This window comes from Staurois parvus, unplaced genomic scaffold (genome assembly GCF_062004578.1).
Source record: "Staurois parvus isolate SC_StPar_1 unplaced genomic scaffold, SC_StPar_1.0 ptg000423l, whole genome shotgun sequence".
Classification (NCBI taxonomy): domain Eukaryota; kingdom Metazoa; phylum Chordata; class Amphibia; order Anura; family Ranidae; genus Staurois; species Staurois parvus.
Genome location: NW_028318219.1, coordinates 5,251,698 through 5,268,017, shown reverse-complemented (window position 1 = coordinate 5,268,017; position 16,320 = coordinate 5,251,698). Strand labels below are relative to the sequence as shown.

Genomic DNA, 16,320 nt, shown 5'->3' with positions numbered 1-16,320 from the left:
TTGCCCAAACTCAAAAAAGCCTATGAAAAAGGTACCAGGGGCATCTCCTGGGGCCCCCTACTAACCCCGGGCCCTCGGGCAATTCCCGAGTTTCCAAATGGTCAGTCCGCCCCTGATGAAACCTAACAATGCTGTTTGCTCTCTTTTGCTCCCTTACACGACTGAAAGCATTTTGTTAAATCTGCTTTATTGGTAAAAAAGAAACAGAAAATGTTTGTTGATCTTGCTAAATATCCAGTGAGCTCCTTATTTCATGTAGAGAACAGACAACTATGGTGCTCAGAAATTAAATCCTTGCCCAGTTCACCTCTGTGACTCTACGACAGGAAGCATGTTATTGGCAGGATCACCAGGTGAACAGAAAAAAAAACTAATGCAGCCTCCTGATCTAAGGACTGGTAAGCTGCAGCAGAAGACAATTTAAGATACCAAAAGCAGTTCCCTTATAATGTGTCTTTGTACGTTTATCCAACACGCACCTTCTCTGGATCTAAGGAATACTTCTCTGGTTCTCTCTGGGCTCTCTCATGCTCCTCCATAGTGATACACACTTCGCTGTTCCCACGGCAAAAATCCAGACAGGGCCGGCATGTGCCTCCATTAATAGCTGATCCCACAAAGAGGGGTTTGCACTTTTCACAGTGCTCTCCCTGGAGGAGACAGAAGAGACACTCAAAATGTTAAAAACAGCTCCTTCCATATGTGCCACATCACTGAATGAGAGCTCCCATCTTGCACTTTTTACAGCAGTCACCTGACACAAAGTACATAATTTAAAAAAATATTTAAAGGATAAGTTCACCTTTTAGAAAAAAAATAATAAATGCATTTTTTTCAGGTAAAAATATGTGCATTCATTATTTTTGTCTGCAGGAGCCTGGAAAGCATTGCACCAGTGATTAGCAGATCACCGATGCCATGCAGGTCACCTGCAGATCTGTCAGTATATCATCATTTATTTAAAATGATTGTATGGCCATAGCAGCACAATCAAATTCTTGATTCTCTAGAACAAAAGTGACTTAAACTGGTTCCTACAAGGCAACACACACAAGGATAAAAATTCTAAAACTGATGTATAAAATCTGAAAGAATCCATGGTTTACCCCACAGAGAAACTAAAGTGAAATGTGGTTTCTATGGGCAACAATTTTGCTCTGCTTCAGTTTATATATAATCAAATAAAAAGGAAAAACTGAAGATGCACCCAACTAAAGTGGATCATGGTAAAGAGAAGCAAAAACAGGGCGCACTCTCTTCGTGCATTACCGTGGTGAAACACGAGTTTATTAAAAAGCATAAAAGTGCATACTCACAAACCAAAGGGGATTAAAACAGAGATAAAGAGTCAGTGGTGACGGTCCCAAGTGATGGGAGACCTAAATGAGGTATACTGACGCGTTTTGGGAGACATACTTCCTTCTTCAGAGCTAAAATGTAGGCCCCTGAAGAAGGGAGCACATTTATGATTTCTCATTTGCTACGGCTTTCCAAGCACAAATTCTTCATAATATGCCAAACAGAGATATTATAAAAATACAAAAAGCACATACCATGGTGTTATTGTGGCACTGCTTACACACATCTTCCCTTCCGAGACCCTCACAGTCACTATGTTTATTACAGCGGCAGGCCACTGAGCAGTTCTCTCCCACATAGCCAAAGTCACAGCGGCAGCTGTTTGGCTCCACGCAGGTTCCATTCACACAGCCATGTTCACAGACGGGGTGACACAGGCCTGTAATGCTATAGGACAAAACAGAACGAGATAGAAGAAAATGCAGCACCGCACATGGATTAACGCCTGTTCTGCAGGTGGATGCGAGAAAAATCACCTACTAAAATGTACAGTCACAAGTGAACAAGTCAGAGGAGTAAGTAATCTAGTTGCTGTCATTGGCCAATTCATCAGATCATCCAAAAACAATAGACTGATTTTCTCGTAAGACTAGGGCTGTTTACTTACGTGTGCAGGGTATAGCCTTTCTTGCATGTGCACTTAAATCCGTGAAGGAGGTCGCTGCAGTTTTGAGTCTCATTGCAGTCATGATGCTGATTCAGACACTCGTTTTCAGGCGGGCAGGACATGAAAGCCCAGTCAGACTCCCTAGAACTGCATTGCTCCCCCATACCTAAAACCAGAACTTCAATTAGGAACATAGGCTGGCCATACATTATACAATTATCTTCCAATTTTCGGCCCAATTTCCTTTAGATTTACCTTCAACTGTGTAGTGCAAGGGCCTGCCTAATTGGATACAATTGAAAGTGTTGTTTAGGTTTGTCCTCCTATTATATGGTTTTTGGTAAGAAAGAAAACAGGTGGCGCACACACCTAGTGCATTATCTAAGGTTTATTGTAGGAATGAAATAATAAAAACATACTCACAGACGAAGCATGTATCTAAAAAGCATAGAAAAATGACAATGGCCACAACGGCGGGCAAGGTGTTCTCAGGCATCAACAGCGAGGCTCTTTCTGTCCATACATCATACATCAGCATCAGAGGTTGGTCATCAGCTCTAAGGAAAGGGATTCGTCCCCGAAACGCGTCGGCCAGTTGACCGCACTGACAGTGAGAACACCTTGCCTGCCGTTGTGGCCATTGTCATGCTTTTTAGATACATGCTTCGTCTGTATGTTTTTATTATTTCATTCCTACAATAAACCTTGGATAATGCACTAGGTGTGTGCGCCACCTGTTTTCTCTCTATCCAGTGGCTGATTTCCTCATCTGAGGAGGGCTGCACCCCTGGAACATTTCCTTTGGTTGTCGCTGTCCTGGTACCCTTGGCTTCTCTTTTGGCTGTGCACATCCTGAGGCGCTGGAGAGTACATACGATATCCGGTATGGTTTTTGGTAAATCTAAACCAAAAATCTCCAGATAATTGTATAAAGTATGGCCAGCCTAAGGCTTGCCATACACTATACAATTTTCTGTCCAATTTCTGCCCAATTTCCTTTAGATTTACCTTCAACTATGTAGTGCAAGAGCCTGTCTAATTGGATACAATTGAAAGTGTTGTTAGATTCGACCTCCTATTATATGGTTTTTGGTAAATCTAAACCAAAAATCGCAAGAAAATTGGATAATCTATGGCCAGCCTTAGCCCCTTTGTACCAAAATAATACTTTGGCATGAACAGAACTAAAATCAAACTCCGCAAAATTAGGATTCTAAGGAAAGATTACTTTCGACTTTTACTAAATGAGTGAATGCAGTATATGTGTCCTCATGAACAACTAGAATTACAAACTATACATTAAAACAAGGTTTTGAACCCATTAACATACTGATAATATTATTCACATTAAAAAAAGATTACTTTCACATGTACACTATATAGCAAAAGGTTTGTGCACAACTGATTATCACATCTACAATATATTGTCAAAAGTATTGGGCCAGCCCTCCAAATCATGTGATTCAGATGTTCCAATCCCCTCCATGGCCACAGGTGTATAAAATCATCGCCTAGGCATGCAGACTGCTTCTACAAACATTTGTGAAAGAATGGGTCGCTCTCAGGAGCTCAGTGACACCAAGCGTGGTCCCGTGATAGGTTGTCACCTGTGGAATAAGTCCATCTGTGACATTTCCTGGCTACAAAATTTTCCACGGTCAACTGTTAGTGGGATTATAACAAAGTGGAAGAAACTGGGAACAACAGCAACTCAGCCACAAAGTGGTAGGCCACGTCACATGACAGGGCGGGGTCAGCGCATGCTGAAGCGCACAGTGTGCAGAAGTCGCCAACTGTCTGCAGAGTCAATAGCTAAAGACCTCCAAACTTCATGTGGCCTTCAGATTAGCACAACAACAGTACGTAGAGAGCTTCATGGAATGGGTTTCCATGGCCGAGCAGCTGCATCCAAGCCTTACATCACCAAGTGCAATGCAAAGCGGCAGATGCAGTGGTGTAAAGCACGCCGCCACTGGACTCTACAGCAATGAAGATGTGTTCTCTGGAGTGACTAATCACGCTTTTCTGTCTGGCAATCTGATGGACGTGTCTGGGTTTGGCAATTGCCAGAAGGGTACTTGCCTGACTGTATTATGCCAAGTGTAGAGTTTGGTGGAGGGGGGTTGTGCATGTAAAGGCAGGCGCCCCAACACTTTTGGCAATATAGTGTATATAAACAGGCACAGGTCTACTTCATCTGAAATCTTTAATATATAAAGATAGGGATACCCTTTACAGAGGCAATTTGGTACAGGTAACTTGCTTTTACATGCATACATTTGAAAATGTAACAAAGACCTCTGTTTTTATTAAGCTTTTTTCATTGTGTCCCTTTTGATAGCTAGCAGTACTAAGTACTGGGATGTTTTGGGATGACTTGCCCCTTCTGCATGCACAGTTATAATTCTATGTATCCTACCTTGTGTGGGTCCACTGGGACCTCCTTCCATGCATCTTCCTTCTCCATTGCCCTCTTTGCGGGCACACCAGCCACAGCGGGGATGCTGGATGCAGGCTGCACAGTGGGTGTGCCGGGAGCAGGCTGGAGAGCAGCTTTCTGTACCACTCAGGACTCTGCCACAGGCACCAGCGGCACAACGCATGGGCAGGAAGGTGGGACTCATGCACTATATAAAGAAAAGTATTCATTTTAAGGGCACAAGAGGCATGACAGAGGCAGTCTGATGATTTGTTTTATAGGTATGATGCACATGATGTCTTTGGAACCCTTGACAAATCTATAAGGGCGGCACAGTGGCTTAGTGGTTAGTGGTCGATTCCCGTCCATGGCACCTCCTGCATGGAGTTTGCATGTTCTCCCTGTGCTTGCGTGGGTTTCCTCGGGGGGCTCCGGTTTCCTCCCACACTCCAAAGACATGCTGGTAGGTTAATTGGCTCCTGTCTAAATTGGCCCTAGTATGTGTATGTATGAATGTGAGTTAGGGACCTTAGATTGTACGCCCCTTGAGGGTTAGGGACTGATGTGAATGTACAATATATATGTAAAGCGCTGCGTAAATTGATGGAGCTATGTAAGTACCTGAAATAAATAAAATAATAAGGTCCCTAACTCACATTCATACATACTAGGCCCCATTTAGAAAGGAGCCAATTAACCTGCCAGCATGTGTTTGGAGTGTGAGAGGAAACTGGAGTACCTGGAGGAAACCCACACAATCACAGGGAGAACTATGCAAACTCCATGCAGGTAGTGCCATGGTTGGAATTCAAACTGGCAACCCTAGTGCTACCACTTTGCTACTGTGAGGCCTGCAAACCAATATCTGTGATCACATGATCCAGAATAGCACAAATGTCCAGGTCAGGAAGAGGTAAATTGAGTTACAATATATATATGTGTAAAGTGCTGCGTAAATTGACAGTGCTATATAAGTACCTGAAATAAATAAATAAATAAGAGCTTTCTAAATACAAAGCAATATGAATTGTTATAGCAATAATCTCATCCATAATAACAGCAATGACAATTTTGTTAATAGTGGAAAATAATCCAGCTTTTGGCTAAGCTCTTTGTTACCTGTTTAAGAGCGACGCTCCACACACACTGCTGCCAGCCGCCGTCTGCCCCCTTGGAGCTGAGGCATTCATTGCATGTGCTGTGATTGTAGCAAGGAGTGGGACAAGGAAGAGGTGGGGAAGACTCCACAGGCATTGGCGAGACATTGAGCAATGAGTGGCTGAAACACGTCCAGTCGTATGTTGGCTGGACACTGAGGATCCGCCGGGTCTCCCCTACAAATGAGAGAGTGAGTAAAAGAGAGGAAAAGAGGAAAAACATGTGATAAGCGGAGAATTAAAAGGGCACAGTAAAGCTGGGTACACACCGTAGGGTTTTTTTTTTTTTTTTAAAACCAGTGAGTTTAAAAAAAAAAAAAAAAAACAGATTGCTGCTTCTATAGAAGCAATGTGGATACCCCAATGTTATTGTACTCTGACAGTGGGGACTCCTTCCCTACTCCCAGCGGCTGATCAAATGTTGGTTTTCCAACAGGACAAATTTGCAGAAGCCAGTCTAACAATCAGCTTCTGTTTAACTGAGAGAGCTACACACAGATTGAAATTCGGAAAGTTCCTGCTGAAAAGGCCAAATGTCGATACGTGTGTGTGTGTGTGAGATAGACGGGGAGAGAGAGAGACCGGCAAGAACAGACAGAATCAGAGAGTGAGAAAGAAAATAAGGCAATGAGGTAAAACAAGTGGGTGTAGGAATGTCACAAAATGATCAGCAAAAAGTGAAAGAGGAAAAAAAAGAGAGAAAAGGAGTGAGAAACATAACAGCAAGATACATAAAGAGAAAACATGCAAGAGACACAATGGAGAGAGACTACACAAAAGACATGGCAGAAAGAGACATTGTGCAAGAGACATAATGGAAGAAAGGCATGAAGAGGCATAATGTGAACAAGCATGAGACCAAAAGAGAGAGAGCGAGAGAGAAAAAAAAAGAACAAAATTAGATAGACAGAAGAGGGGGGGGGGGAGAGAGACAAAGAGAGAGAGAGAGGGGGGAGAGGGGGAGGGAGAGGGGGAGAGAGAGGGGGGAGGGGGGAGAGAGAAGGGGGAGGGGGGAGAGGGGGGAGAGAGAGGGGGGAGAGAGGGGGAGAGGGGGGAGAGAGTGGGGGGGAGAGGGGGGGGGGGAGAGGGGGGGAGAGAGGGGGGAGAAAGAAAGAGAGAGAGAGAGCGAGAAAGAAAGAGAAAAAGAAAGAAAGAAAGAAAGAAAGAAAGAAAGAAAGAAAGAAAGAAAGAAAGAAAGAAAGAAAGAAAGAAAGAAAGAAAGAAAGAAAGAAAAAGAAAAAGAAAGAAAGAAAGAAAGAAAGAAAGAACGAACGAACGAGAAAAAGAAAGAAAGAAAGAAAGAAAGAAAGAAAGAAAGAAAGAGAGAGAAAGAAAGGAAGAAAGAAAGAAAAAGAAAGAAAGATAGAAAGAGAGAGAAAGAAAGAAAGAAAGAAAGAAAGAAAGAAAGAAAGAAAGAGAGAGAAAGAAAGAAAGAAAGAAAGAAAGAAAGAAAGAAAGAAAGAAAGAGAGAGAGAAAGAGAGAAAGAAAGAGAGAGAGAAAGAAAGATAGAAAGAAAGAACGAGAGAGAGAAAGAGAGAGAGAAAGGAAGATAGAAGAAAGATAGAAAGAGAGAGAGAGAAAGAAAGGAAGAAAGAAAGAAAGAAAAAGAAAGAAAGATAGAAAGAGAGAGAGAGAGGGGGAAAGAGAGGGGGGCAGGGAGAGAGAGAGAGAGGGTGAGAGAGAGAGAGAGAGAGAGAGAGAGAGAAAGAAAGAAAGAAAGAGACACAACTATACGAAGGGGAGAGAGAGGTAGAAAAGAAGACAAAGGAAAATTAGAACAAGGAACAAATGAGAGGCAGTGCACACATGTGCCAGGATAGAGAGAGATGTCGGTCAAGCTGTCTGCTATTATCAAGGAACTAGAGAGAGAAAGAAGACATAAAGGAGAGAGAATAATCACTACTTCTGTCTTTAGTTAGTTTTTCTTACCTGTTCGTTTAAACTGACGGGTCCACATGCATTTTCCAGACGCAATGCACTTTTGGCAATCAGAAGCCTCACAAGAGATCTCAGAGCAGTTACTGGCCAAGAATATCTCCCGTTGATTAATGCGACAGTCGTTCTCTGAGGTGCAGCTTCCATCACTGCCAATGCACGCTCCCTCTGGACAGTTTGTGCACCATTTGCACCGTGGGGCTCCCTAAGTAAGAAGCAGAGGATATATTCATTTATGTCAAATGTATTAAAATGAAGCTTTTTATTTCACAAACAGAACTTTCCTGTCCTTAAATCAAGGAAACAGCAGTGCTGCAAGGGCATTCCATCATTCTGCATCTTAAGTTAACTTAAGAATTAAGAGCTGAGGTCCAGCTTTACTATCACTTTATTTTTATTGGGGCTAAGGTTTGTTTTCTATCAATGACTGGCTGAGTCTGAGATCACAACGTCATCTGCCCGCCTCTCCGACTCAGCCAATCAGAGGAAGTTTTGTATTTGTTGATAGAATACAAAGCTGCCTATAATTGGCTGAGCACTATTCAGCCTGACACTATTTTGTTCTGGGTATGAGACAGACGGTTTTGTCTCACACCTAGAACACAGTGTTGCATACTATATTAACTGAGGCTACACACAGTTTATACATTGTGCCCAGTGGGCAAACATGTTCGTGTAGGGAATAGTTTGTTTGGGCCAACTTCCAGCGGTGGGGAGGATATATAAGGTGAGCACCGCGCCGCACAGCCATCCCTATGACGAAGTTGGAAGTGATGAAACGCGCCAGGACGAGGCTGTGCAGTGACCGGAAGTGACGTCTGGGACCGGGACCGGAAGTGACACCAGAGCACCATTGTTTGAGATCCAGCGGTGGTAACAGCACTGCTTGCAACCCACCATATCAAACTATTATGTATGATCTACAGGCGTGCATGTTTCAGTTATTCTGTGAGTGGCTGTCTGCATTTATTTAATTAAAGGTGTTATTTGTACTGCACCATTGGAGTTTTTACCTTTTTACTCTTTCATGGCCATTGTTTCTGGGAGAGAGGAGCAAGGAGGATTGTGGATATACTGATATTGACAAACTTTCTTTTTATATGTTTTTCAAAGTGATATATGCCGACCATGAGAGTGGGAGGCATGGAAATTTGGCGAGTGTACACCCAAAAAGGGACCGCTTTGTTTTGAACATGTGGTGATTCCGGTTTTGGGAAACAAATAAAAGATTATCACATTGGAATGAATTTATGAACTTTCATTAATTAGTCACTTATTAATTTTATTAACAGCACCACTGAATCACTTAGGATTCATTTGTTGTTTATAATTATATTTATAGCTCAAATTTTTAATAAATTTTGCATTTGTTGCCACCCTACACTGGTATAAACCATCCTTCTTGTAGATATAAAGTGCAGCAGGAACTTCATCACAATCCCTGCACAATTTATATTCTCTGAAAACGCCCGGTGGGAGGGGCAAAACGTGTGACGCACTTCCGGTCTACCGTCTTACGTCACTTCTGGTGAGTGGAACGCACGCCGCAGTGCTGTGTTCCAGGCGGCCATTTTTGTAGTCTGAATAGTACACTGTCATCTACTGCTAAGCTGTGGGACTTCTGGTCAACTGTCCTGGAGTTATTGAAGCTTTTAGAACGCCTGTGGAGGCAATAAAAACATGCTGTTTTATATCCTATACAATGTGATTGGCCTGGTGTTTTATTAGTGTTGTAAGCCGGGTGTTGCAGTATTACACTATGTTATTATAATTATACAGGATTTATATATCGCCGACAGTTTGCTCAACGCTTTACATGGTGGGAGACAGTACAGTAACAATACGATTCAATACAAGAGAGGTTTGAGGGCCCTGCTCCTTGGAGCTTACAATCTAGGAGGGAAAAACTGTGTTTTTTCTTTCCTACATCACTTTGAGTCTGGCTGGGAAGAGAAGCTTGGAGTTGTGGGAAGGTGGAGCAAGTTCTCTTGTGCTGGAGTGGAGTTCTGGAGGCTTATCATAAAGGTCTAGGATCCCAAAAATACCTAAAAGGCGTTTATTTCACCAGAATCTGGTGAGTGCGGTATATGTTGGTTTAAAGCACATCTCTGGTGGAAGTACACTTCATTGGAAAAAGGACTTTTATTTTGGCACGTGTTTATTTACAGAAATATTTAGTTTTTTCACAATTCTTCCCGTTTTTTGGAGTGGGACTATTTTTATTAATTTTTTATGAATGTTATGATTTAATTATTTGCGCTGTTTGTGATGTTTTCATATATTCCCAGCACACCTACCGTAGTTGGAAGAAAAAGAGAGGAAGGCGCCTCTAAGTGCAGTATTAACAATTTATTAGTAGACAATGGAAAATTTGCACTTACAAGATAAACGGTTAAAAAGACTCATCGTGTGGTAATTGGATCCAGGTGGGACATCCAGCCGTCCAGCAGCAAGCTATGCCTATAGGATCAGGAAGTAGAGTCCAGGATGTGCCTGTGCATCAAAAATGAAGCTTGGAGAGCAGAGTCAGATGTAGCAGGTGAAAGGGGCGGTAATGCATTTCGGAGCATGTTCAATAGGCTCCTTCTTCAGACCTCTCCAAGCTTCATTTTTGATGCATAGGCACATCCTGGACTCTACTTCCTGATCTTATAGGCATAGCTTGCTGCTGGACAGCTGGATGTCCCACCTGGATCCAATTACCACACGATGAGTCTTTTTAACCGTTTATCTTGTAACTGCAAATTTTCCATTGTCTACTAATAAATTGTTAATACTGCACTTAGAGGCGCCTTTCTCTCTTTTTCTTGTTACTGCATTAGAGCCTTGCTTCCACTCTAAGAAGAGCTGCCCCAGTGTTACTGCTCCCATCCATCCATCCATCCCTGATATCCATCTGGCACCTTTATCTTACAGCTACAGAGGTTGGGCTCCAACAAGAGCGCCCTATATAATATACACCTACCGTAGTTAGCTGAGCACTCATGGAGCGAGGGTGCTGTGCCAGACACTCACTGCAGGTCTTCAACCTTCTGCAATCATCTGCAGATCTTGGCAATGGGAAGCATGAGCAAAAGGTCTGGAGACAGCCACGTCTGGTATATAAAAAACAAATGCTATTAAACTATATCTTAAAGCGCCACAAGAAACATCATCATTTACCGCATGACTATGAAAAACAGAAATGTACTAAGCATAGAAATTATCAGGATGCTCCCCTTGAAACTGACACACACTACAGCTTGACTGTACCAGAGCTTTTAGATTTACCAACAACTATGTAGCACAAGGTCCTACCTGACTGAATGGAAAGTAAATAGATTGAACTTGGTAGGTCCTCACATTACAAACTTGTTTGCAAACCTGAAGCAAAAAATTCAGATATCGTTCAATCAGATTGTAACATATATTGTCAGGTTTACATTTCGGTACCATAAAAATATATAGGTAAGAAAAACAGTACAAAAACACAGAAAACTGCACTCCTGTGCTTCGGGATGGACTCGGCTAGGGTTATGGTAACATCACAGATATCCTGGAAAATGCACTCCTTGCTGCCCTCAACGGACCGGGGTAGTCCAATGTCACTGGATACAAAGAAAAACAGAGAGCGCACCGGCCTAGTGCATTATCGTAAAAATGTTTTTTTTTTCTACGATAATGCACTAGGCCGATGCGCCCTCTGTTTGTTTTTCTTTGTATTCAAGAAAAACAGTACAGGTTGCTGTAATAAAATGGAATCTGAGGCATAAACGTGATCACTGTAATAGGAAAATGTAAAAGTTTTCTGAATTTTATTTTTTAATGTTCTGTTATCAGGAAGCCAATCTGGCCTGAAAGCAGGTAATAATTCCATTAAAGCCACCAAGGACAGCACAGAGCTGAAGGTGAAACCTCCAGTGTTTTTTCAGCCCTGTCTGTAAGCCACTGGAGATCTGAACGAGTGGTCTGATGTTCAGTATGTCACAATGGTTGGTCACGCTCCAACCTCCTTTCGTGAATTATCAGCAAACAGAGTTCGACCCCTCATGCAAGTGCTGTCAGGAACGTGTAGTCTGATTTACAATCTTGTGATATAGCTGGCCACCTTTGCAGCAGATTCCTATCCACCCCACAGTGGCTTCAGGTCACCCTGTCTCAGGCTACCACTGCAGAGGTGTCATGTCTGCCAAACAGTGCATTCACCCATAATACCTGAGTACTGTCAGGTGGATTGATATCAACCCAATGGCCTAGTTTTCGTTCCGGCATCTGACATCACCATTGTAAACAGTGAGGGAAAACAAGAGCTATTCATCTCTCACGCGTAAGTAAGAGATGGCTGAGAAAACAGGTAGTAACATACCTTGCTAATTATTTTAGAAATAGAAAAGCAAATCGTTTCATAAAAAACACACTTTTACAAATTGCTTCTCTCAGGCTGATTGGCCTGTAATAAATGACGTTATTAGAGGTTTAACAAGAACACCCTTAGAGGCTGGCACACTACTAAGAAAAACACTCAATTAAAACAAAAGTAGTTTTCCACTTAGCACCAATGAACTGTTAGTGTTGCCACTGAGCGTCAGTGGATTATTAGTGTTGCCATTGATCACCAGTGGATTGTTAATGTTGCCACTAAGCATCAGTGGATTGTTAATGTTGCCACTGATCACCAGTGGATTGTTAGTGTTGCCACTGAGCACCAGTGGATTGTTAGTGTTGCTGCTGAGCACCAATGAACTGTTAGTGTTGCCGCTGAGCACCAGTGGATTGTTAGTGTTGCCACTGAGCACCAGTGGATTGTTAGTGTTGCCACTGAGCATCAGTGGATTGTTAGTGTTGCCGCTGAGCACCAGTGGATTGTTAGTGTTGCCACTGAGCACCAGTGGATTGTTAGTGTTGCCACTGAGCACCAGTGGATTGTTAGTGTTGCCACTGAGCATCAGTGGATTGTTAGTGTTGCCACTGAGCACCAGTGGATTGTTAGTGTTGCCACTGAGCACCAGTGGATTGTTAGTGTTGCCACTGAGCACCAGTGGATTGTTAGTGTTGCCACTGAGCACCAGTGGATTGTTAGTGTTGCCACTCAGCACCAACTGACTTAGGTTGCCGTTATGCACAAATGCACTGCTGGCGTTGCCAACGAGTACCAATGCAATAACACTACCAACAGCACTAACGTATTATGAGCTTTTAACCTCTTCGCGCCGGCGCCTCCTGGCCCTTTAAGAGGTTTCAGATGCCAGGAGGCGGGAGTGCGGTTTTAGGCTCATGTGATCGCCGTGATTCGCTGTCACATGATCGGAAAAGGTCCCAATCGCAAGGGGAGATCGGGACCTGTCCATGAGACACCGACATATGTGTTTTCAAATGGTACGCAAATATGCGGCCGCTCGGCGTCAAGGCCCAGCCACTGAGAGGTCGCATATCTGCGCACTGTTGGCATCAAGGGGTTAATAAGAAAATTTCAGGGGTTCCTCAGAACCGGATTTGTTTCAAGGTTTCCTCAATAGTAACAGCTGAGAAAGGCTGCTCTACTCCATCCCAATAAAAAAAAAAAAAAAAATGTTTCCACTTGAATTCCCAGACTGCAGTGCCTGAGGTTCCGCTGCAAAGCCAAAGCCAAATAGTTATTTAGGGTTTCTAACACTTGAAATACAATGGAACACAATTCTTTTGATGACTATTATGTTGTTACATTGTTACCTTTCAGCAATGTCAGCAGACATGCAGCTGTGCTGGCACCAAACACAACTTGCTGAGCTCTGATTACAAGAAGACGGAGTGCTGAACAACATGCAGGGGTCCGAGGGAACAGACAGAGTCACCATGCGTCCTAGAGCAACACCATTGAACCCGCCTGAAATATAAAGCCGGCTTCCAACCACAGCAACCGCATGGCCTATTGACTCATTCAATGGCACACCCAGGACTACATCTGAGGAAGACAATGAAGCAACATGTCAGAAATAAGGAATTTTGGAATTTGTGTACAAGAACACAGAGTGTAATGGAATGCAAAAATACAGTGAAGGAAATAAGTATTTGATTTCCTGCTGATTTTGAATGTTTGCCCACTCACAAAGAAGTGATCAGTCTACAAATCAAATGGTAGGTATATTGTAACATTGGGAGACATAATAGCAACAACAAATTCAAAAGCAATGCATGTCTAACAAATGATGCACTGATTTGCATGTTCATGAGGGAAATAAGTATTTGATCCCCTATCATTCAGCAGGATTTCTGGCTACCAGGTGTCTTTCATACAGGTAACAAGCTGAGATTAGAAGCAGTCTCTTAAAGGGAGTGCTGCTAATCTAATGTTGTTACCTGTATAAAAGACACCTATTCACAGGAGCAATCAAACAATCAGATTCCAAACTCTCCACCATGGCAGAGACCAAAGAGCTGTCCAAGGATGTCAGGGACAAGATTGTAGACCTACACAAGGCTGGACTGGGCTACCAAACTATCGCCAAGCAGCTTGGTGAGAAGGTGACAACAGTTGGTGCAATCATTTGCAAATGGAAGAAACACAAAACAACTGTCAGTCTCCCTCGGTCTGGTGCACCATGCAAGATCTCACCTCGTGGAGTGTCGATCATGAGAGCAGTGAGGAATCATCCCAGAACTACACGTGAGGATCTTGTCAATGATCTCCAGGCAGCTGGGACCACAGTCACCAAGAAAACAATTGGTAACACACTACGCTGACAAGGACTAAAATCCTGCAGTGCCCGCAAGGTCCCTCTGCTCAAGAAAGCACATGTCCAGGCCCGTCTGAAATTTGCCACTGAACATCTGAATGATGCAGAGGAGGACTGGTTGAAAGTGTTGTGGGCAAATATTCAAAATCAGCAGGGGATCAAATACTTATTTCCTTCACTATAAACCACAAAATCTGCTGCAACCCTAGAAAGAAGAATAATAGAAGTAACCTAAATAAAACCTACAGGGTTTGCCAGCATCTGTTTCAGATATGTCAAGCTCAAGTCTAAGGACTCTGAGGAAGGGGGTTTAGCTCCCGAAAGGTGTTAGCCTATCTGCACCATAAGACACAGATGTATTGTGACTGTCCTTGTGGACCACTTTTATTGCCTTTTATCACGTTGGTTTGTGAGTATACAGTCAGGTCCATAAATATTGGGACATCGACACAATTCTAACATTTTTGGCTCTATACACCACCACAATGGATTTGAAATTAAACAAACAAGATGTGCTTTAACTACAGACTGTCAGCTTTAATTTGAGGGTATTTACATCCAAATCAGGTGAACAGTGTAGGAATTACAACAATTTGCATATGTGCCTCCCACTTGTTAAGGGACCAAAAGTAATGGGACAGAATAATAATCATAAATCAAACTTTCACTTTTTAATACTTGGTTGCAAATCCTTTGCAGTCAATTACAGCCTGAAGTCTGGAACGCATAGACATCACCAGACGCTGGGTTTCATCCCTGGTGATGCTCTGCCAGGCCTCTACTGCAACTGTCTTCAGTTCCTGCTTGTTCTTGGGGCATTTTCCCTTCAGTTTTGTCTTCAGCAAGTGAAATGCATGCTCAATCGGATTCAGGTCAGGTGATTGACTTGGCCATTGCATAACATTCCACTTCTTTCCCTTAAAAAACTCTTTGGTTGCTTTTGCAGTATGCTTTGGGTCATTGTCCATCTGCACTGTGAAGCGGTGTCCAATGAGTTCTGAAGCATTTGGCTGAATATGAGCAGATAATATTGCCTGAAACACTGCAGAATTCATCCTGCTGCTTTTGTCAGCAGTCACATCATCAATAAATACAAGAGAACCAGTTCCATTGGCAGCCATACATGCCCAAGCCATGACACTACCACCACCATGCTTCACTGATGAGGTGGTATGCTTAGGATCATGAGCAGTTCCTTTCCTTCTCCATACTCTTCTCTTCCCATCACTCTGGTACAAGTTGATCTTGGTCTCATCTGTCCATAGGATGTTGTTCCAGAACTGTGAAGGCTTTTTTAGATGTCGTTTGGCAAACTCTAATCTGGCCTTCCTGTTTTTGAGGCTCACCAATGGTTTACATCTTGTGGTGAACCCTCTGTATTCACTCTGGTGAGTCTTCTCTTGATTGTTGACTTTGACACACATACACCTACCTCCTGGAAAGTGTTCTTGATCTGGCCAACTGTTGTGAAGGGTGTTTTTTTCACCAGGGAAAGAATTCTTCCGTCATCCACCACAGTTATTTTCCGTGGTCTTCCGGGTCTTTTGGTGTTGCTGAGCTCACCGGTGCGTTCCTTCTTTTTAAGAATGTTCCAAACAGTTGTTTTGGCCACGCCTAATGTTTTTGCTATCTCTCTGATGGGTTTGTTTGTTTTTTCAGCCTAATGATGGCTTGCTTCACTGATAGTGACAGCTCTTTGATCTCATCTTGAAAGTTGACAGCAACAGATTCCAAATGCAAATCGCACACTTGAAATGAACTCTGGACCTTTTATCTGCTCATTGTAATTGGGATAATGAGGGAATAACACACACCTGGCCATGGAACAGCTGAGAAGCCAATTGTCCCATTACTATTGGTCCCTTAAAAAGTGGGAGGCACATATGCAAACTATTGTAATTCCTACACCGTTCACTTGATTTGGATGTAAATACCCTCAAATTAAAGCTGACAGTCTGCAGTTAAAGCACATCTTGTTTGTTTCATTTCAAATCCATTGTGGTGGTGTATAGAGCCAAAAATGTTAGAACTGTGTCGATGTCCCAATATTTATGGACCTGACTGTATATCCTCTTTTCATTTAATAAATACGTGTTATACCACGGTAATGCACGATGAGAGTGCGCCCTTGTTTGTTCTTTTCCTCAAGT

At 42.8% G+C, this 16,320-nt stretch overlaps 1 protein-coding gene across 1 annotated transcript in view; it reads right to left on the bottom strand.

Annotated features, from left to right (window-relative positions):
• MEGF8 (multiple EGF like domains 8) overlaps positions 1-16,320 on the bottom strand; it is a 106,627-nt gene that overhangs the window by 20,433 nt on the left and 69,874 nt on the right. The window contains 8 exon segments of the mRNA XM_089687375.1: positions 480-650; positions 1,554-1,746; positions 1,967-2,132; positions 4,386-4,593; positions 5,505-5,719; positions 7,473-7,683; positions 10,444-10,573; positions 13,167-13,398. Coding sequence (XP_089543501.1) covers positions 480-650; positions 1,554-1,746; positions 1,967-2,132; positions 4,386-4,593; positions 5,505-5,719; positions 7,473-7,683; positions 10,444-10,573; positions 13,167-13,398 — 1,526 coding nt within the window.